Here is a 6,000-nt window from a genome sequence, read left to right as displayed (position 1 = left end):
TTTACAGAAATCATTAAATTTTATTTATCACACATTAAAAAATGAACCACACTATACAAATGGTTTTTCTTGTAGCAGATAATGCAGATTACACATTTTCTAAAGGGCTCGTTCAAATTCACTAGTATGCTTTTGGAAAGTGCTGCCAACATTGCATTCATAAATTAGTTTTTTTTCCTGCTGCCCCTTACATTCAGAGCAGTGGTGACCATGTATAGCTGAAGTAAGGTTTTTAAATGCAGATAGGCAGTAGCATGCAACCCCTATGTAGAAGGTTCAATTCCTTTTTTTTTATCACTTTACTGAATTAAGGTTAGGGGTTTCTTTCGATATTTACATATTGAAATGTAGCAATCCTGAGAACAGTTCTGTAAAGTAAATGTGACTGGCTGGTGGTTTCCACTCTCACAGTTACCGGAGGTCCAGCGGGCAGCAGACTGGCTGCAATGGAGTTCAAGAATGCAATCTTTTACATTCCCATCTTTATCACAAAACTAATAGCATTCTCTGTATTCAAAGCCAGTATGTCTTAGGAATGAAGTTTTATTCGGACACTTTTATAATATTAAGCCAAATAACTGTATGTGTCCTTTTCCCCATCCACACGCTCCAAATACTCCTTTTCTATCAGTATGTCGATGCATTTCTGCAAAGGAAAAATTAGGATAATTCAGTATGAAGCAAATACAATGCTTCCTTTATGTACAGATTTTATACATTAAACAGGTGTCTGACAATGGGAACATGTGCAGAAATTCCAATTCAATATTTTAATCAAAAACCTCTTGTTGGAAGGAAGGCGATTTACAGTTACAACTCTGAGCTAGCACCACATAATTTCACATTAGCAGATAATTTAAATAAAAGCAACTGTCTACAGTTAAGCAAATGTTGGAACTCTTAACACATATGGGTGTATAAATACAGATAGATTTTATGTACTACTTTGTTGTTATATAATTGCAGGGAGTTCAACAACTCAGTTTTACAAAACCAAATAATTGCAGATGCTGGAAATCTGGAATAACAACAAAATGCTGGAAATACTCAGCAGGTCAGGCAGCATCCGTGAAGAGAAAAACAGAATTAACTTTCAGATTCTGATGAAAGGTTACAGACCTGCAATGCAAACTGTTTTTCTCTTCACAGATGCTGCCCTTTCCAACATTTTCTGTTTTAAGCTCAGTTGCACAAGATGAGACGTAAAACTAAGTCAGATTTTTAAACAAATGTTATTTTTGGTGAACACAGATAAATGTGTATACTTTTTATATGTTTTGCATGAAGTGAATACATCATTTGTCACATGTTTAATGCAAAGTTAATGCACTGTCACAAATGTATTTTATTGCACTGTGTATATCAGTTTAACAGACAAGAATTAAGAGTAGGCCATTCAGCTCCCCAAACGTGCTCTGCCATTTGATAAGACCGTGACTGATCTGACTGTGGCCTCAACTCCAATTTCCTGACTGCCCCCATAACTCTAGACTCCCTTGTGTCAAAAAATCTATCTAACTCTGCCTTGAATAAATTCAGTGACCCAGCCTTCATTGCTCTGAGGAAGAGAATTCCACAGACTAACAACACTGAGGAAAAAACAATCTCCTCATCTCAGTCTTAAATTACAGTTTTAAACTGTGCCCCCTAGGACTAGATTCCCCCACAAGGACAGATGCCCGCTCAGCATCTGCCATGTCAAGTCTCCTCAGGGTCTTATATGCTTCAATAAGATCATCTTCTAACTCCAATGGGTAAAGGCCCAATTTGCTTAACCTTTCCACGTAAGATAACACCTCCATGAGCTCTTATTTTGTGTAGTAACCTTTGATGTGGTACCTAATCAAATGCTTTTTGGAAATCCAAGTGTACCTCATGCACAGGTTTCCCTACATCCATCTTGCTTGTTACTTCCTCAAAAGAACTCAAATAAATTAGAGAAACACAATTTCCCTTTCACAATACCATGCTGACTCTGACTGATTGCATTATGATTTTCTAAATGTCTTACTACTGCCTCCTTAATAATGGATTCTAGTATTCTCTCCATGACAGATGTTATGCTAACAGTTTCCTGCTTTCTGACTCCCTCATTTCTTGGATAGAGGAATTACATTTGTGATTTTTCAGTCTGCTGGGGCCTTTCCAGAATCTAGGGAATTTTGGGAGGTCACAACCAATGCATCTATTTTCCCTGCAACTGCTTTTTTTTTAAGACCCTAGGACCCTGGACATCAGGGGACTAGTCAGCCTTCAGTTGTGAGTTTTCTGAGTACCTGTAATTGTTTTAAGTTCCTCCCTCTCCCTTACCTCTTGATTTAGAAACTCTACCATTTGTTTTTATATTTCTAACTAGCTAGCTTGCATACTCCCTCATTTTTTTAGTCATTCTTTGCTGGATTCTAAAATTTGTCCAATCTTCTGACCTACCACTAATCTTCACATGTTTTTTACCCCCAATTTGATACTATCCACCAATGTGCATTCTTCTGAGTCTTTCTTTTTCAATGGAATATATATTTGTTGAGTGTTATGAAATATCTCCTTAAATGTCTGCCACTAATTCTCTACTGTCCTAACTTTTAACCTATTTTCCCAGTTCAATGTAGCCAATTCTGCCTTCATAGCCTTGCTATTTAAAACACTAGTCTTAGATCCACATATCTTACTCTCAAACTGAATATGAAATTTTATCATGTTCTGATCACTGGTGCCTAGAGGCTCCTTCACAGTGAGGTCACTAATTAATCCTGTCTCACTGCACGTCACCAGGCAATTTTATATTTAGTTATTAATCACTTGAATAACTGATTTGCTCTAGATGTTAAAAGATTTGAGGACCCAAAACCTCAGCTAATCAACAAGTTTAACAGTTGCCAAAATCATTAAGTATCAAGTAATCACAAATTTTAAATACAAAGGTGAAATCTGTATGAAACCTATGATTACCCAACCTCTGGAATATTCAAATATTGCTGTCACAGAAGATTTTTAAAAAAATATTTAGCAGCAATATAATAGAGCTCAAAGACTAGTTTTGGTCAGAAAATATGGCTATTACCAGTCCCGAAGGGCACAGATATACTGTATTGTGAATTATTCTTAAGCATCCCAAAATGATATTAATTCTAGACAGGATGAAAAAATACTATTTTTCATATCTGACTCCAATTGCACTGTACTTTTTATTACTGCACTGATGTAACTGAAGATAAACCTCATTGCAATCTGTTGTAAAATTTACTTCAATTAGCACACAAAGGATAGAAATTCATCTGGGGCAATAGAGCAAAATGGCGGTAGTGAATCACAACTGGTTTTACACTCCGTACTAGATTTACTTTTCTAGTTAAATGTAAGCATTGTAGAGATAGAGAAACAAGGTGCCTTGAGTTGCATACAGACAACTTGAATGCTATTCTAACATTCAACAGCAAAAGGAACCAACACTGCCACACCAAATATAAAAGAATTTAAAATTAGAAGCTGCATGATTTCAAGAGTAAAGGACATATTAACAAAGCAATCATTCAAAAGAAATTCCCTATTGTGTCAACATTTTATTCATTAATACATTTTATAGTCTTTAGAAAGTAATTTACTCTGTTCACGGTTTAAATTAAATCTGAAATACCGTAATTATTTCAGAACAGTGGCTAACTGGGAATAATTGCAAAGTTGTGATCTCACACCAGGGTTCAAAGAATCATTAATGAGATTCTTTTTTAAGTCATGTGCTATGGCATTCAAGTATTCTCTGCTGTGCTTTATTTTCTCTTCAATTTTCTTTCTCCTTCTCACTAGTATGTATTCCTACAAGTCCAAATGACTCGTCTTCATGAAGTCTAGAAAGGCACTGCAGCCAAGCCAAATTCTGAATCTTACCAAATATTCATACAATCTTAACCTGCAATACAGATCAATGAGCAGCAACCCAAAGTCAGAACCATGACTGACTTTATCACTCCTTAGTTGACTCACACTAAGGGCAATAGGAGCACCTTTACCACTATCCAAAATCAAATCGCAATTCAGTATTCAGATTTGCTGGTCCATATAAACATGGTACAGGGGTTACCAAATTGTGGGTTGCGGGGTGAACAATTGGGCTCGTGAGCTCCACGGCACAAATTGGCAGCTGCGGAGCGGAGGCTCAGATTCGACAGTCCTGGGATCAGCTGCGAGACCCCTTCAAGTGCATGCAATTTTTTTCTTAACCAATAAGCTCTGGGACCCAACCGCTGAATCCAATAGAGCCTGTAAAATGGTAGGTGTCTTGGTTGTTAAATGCTTCCAAATTAAAGTTAAAGTTGAGCAATGGCTTAAGGTTTCTGTCATCCCCAATTACAGGCAACTACTGATTATATGTCCATCTCTGGGATTGAAAATCACATTATCTCCAGGCTGTATTTCCATAGTTTTCTGCTGCAAGTTCACATCAATTTGGAAGCATTCAAGTTTTGCTTACGACTATTGGCAACGGCAAGCGTGGGCCAGTTGGTGGCCTTACTTTGCTATTGATGTCAATGCTCTGAAAGCCAGATCTGTGGAGGATGCACAGTCCTATCAATGTAGAATTTGCAATACTTGCAAGGGAGGGGATCGATTCCAGGCTAATTACAAAGAGCAAGGTCCTTTGGTCAGCTCAGGATGCTTTGAATCTCATGTGGTGCAATTTACCCTTATTTATCACAAAACTCTAATAACATCATGTCAGATACCAAGGAATGACCATACAGTGGTTGTAGGGTATCACTTTTCTATTAAATCAAGATCTGGTTTAGAGACAGCTTCATTATTATTTTCAGGCACTGCCTTGTGACAGCTGGTTGTCTAACGTAGCCAACAGGTTGAGAATTTTTATTCACTTGCAGTTGCTTTTTGAGCCAGGCTTTTATAAAAAGTAACAACTTATATCCATGGTTTTGTCACCTCTAAAGATACCAATTTTGCAAAATGTAGTTTTACATTTTAAATAGTTCTGTATCTAACTATGCATAACCCATGTTTGAAATCTCTAAACAATCCCATCCTAGAAATCTTTAAGTAATTTTCCAGAGTTTCCAAAATTTAATGAGAGCCATAAAAAATGTAGTTTGATTTTTTTTTAATATATAGAACTCATCAATAACAGTTACATTTTACTTCCAAGAAGGAAGGCTGCAAAAACTGCACGACAAGTGGAGGGGTTGGGCTGGGCAGAAGAGAAATTGGTTGCAACTGCCCACCTCCACTGCCCTTACACATATTTTAATATTAGTTTTTGATTAAGTATAGTTAGTATGCACGCAAATACATATATTTGATGAACCTACCTTAATGACTGGGACCCTAGGTTTGAATCTGGAAGAGAGTTGATTCAGTACCTCTGCCAGTAACTGCTGATGTTTCAGAACTTTTCTCATCTTCATTATTCGCACAATTGCAGCCTTGGAGATAGAAAGAATATCAGGGAATGGAAGATTACACCACTTGTTCCAAGATTTAACTGCAGATTAGAACCATAAAATGAGATAGCACAGGAGGCAGTTAATTGCCCAGTGTTGCTGTGCCAGGTCTTTGAACAGAAATCCCAGTGCCCTCCCCTTTCCTCAAAGCCCTGCTAAAACTTCCCCTTTGAATATTTATTCAACTTCCTTTTGAAAATTATTACCAAATCTGCTTCCATCGGCCTTTCACGGAGTACGTCCCAGATCATAACTTACTGTGTACATACAAAAAGTGTCTGTTCAACTCACCACTGCATCTTTTGTCAATTGCTGTAAATAATATGTCCTCTGGTTACTGATCCTTCTCCTCTTTATTTATTCTATCAAAGTTCTTCATAATTTTACATAAGAAACAGGAGTGGAGAATGTTCCCTTTATTTCTTCTGTGTGGAGTGCATGGGCAATTTATTTACGAGCATGGCCCCTTTAAATTTTTTTGCATGGTAATTTAAAGCAGCCAACTTGTGCACAGCCTGCATGGGGGCTTTCATGTTGCTGCACAGAAGGAACA

At 37.2% G+C, this 6,000-nt stretch overlaps 1 protein-coding gene across 3 annotated transcripts in view; it reads right to left on the bottom strand.

Annotated features, from left to right (window-relative positions):
* cul1b (cullin 1b) overlaps positions 1-6,000 on the bottom strand; it is a 133,150-nt gene continuing 127,150 nt past the window's right edge. For all 3 annotated transcript variants that reach the window (XM_041184152.1, XM_041184154.1, XM_041184153.1), the window contains 2 exons: positions 5,316-5,429; positions 1-646 (listed from right to left, as the gene is read on the bottom strand). In XM_041184152.1, coding sequence (XP_041040086.1) covers positions 566-646; positions 5,316-5,429 — 195 coding nt within the window. In that variant the 3' untranslated portion in view covers positions 1-565. The remainder of the gene's footprint in view (positions 647-5,315; positions 5,430-6,000) is intronic.

This window comes from Carcharodon carcharias, chromosome 3, assembly GCF_017639515.1.
Source record: "Carcharodon carcharias isolate sCarCar2 chromosome 3, sCarCar2.pri, whole genome shotgun sequence".
Taxonomy (NCBI): Eukaryota; Metazoa; Chordata; class Chondrichthyes; order Lamniformes; family Lamnidae; genus Carcharodon; species Carcharodon carcharias.
Note: the sequence above shows the minus strand (reverse complement) of the source record. Positions and strands in the feature narration are given on the sequence as shown.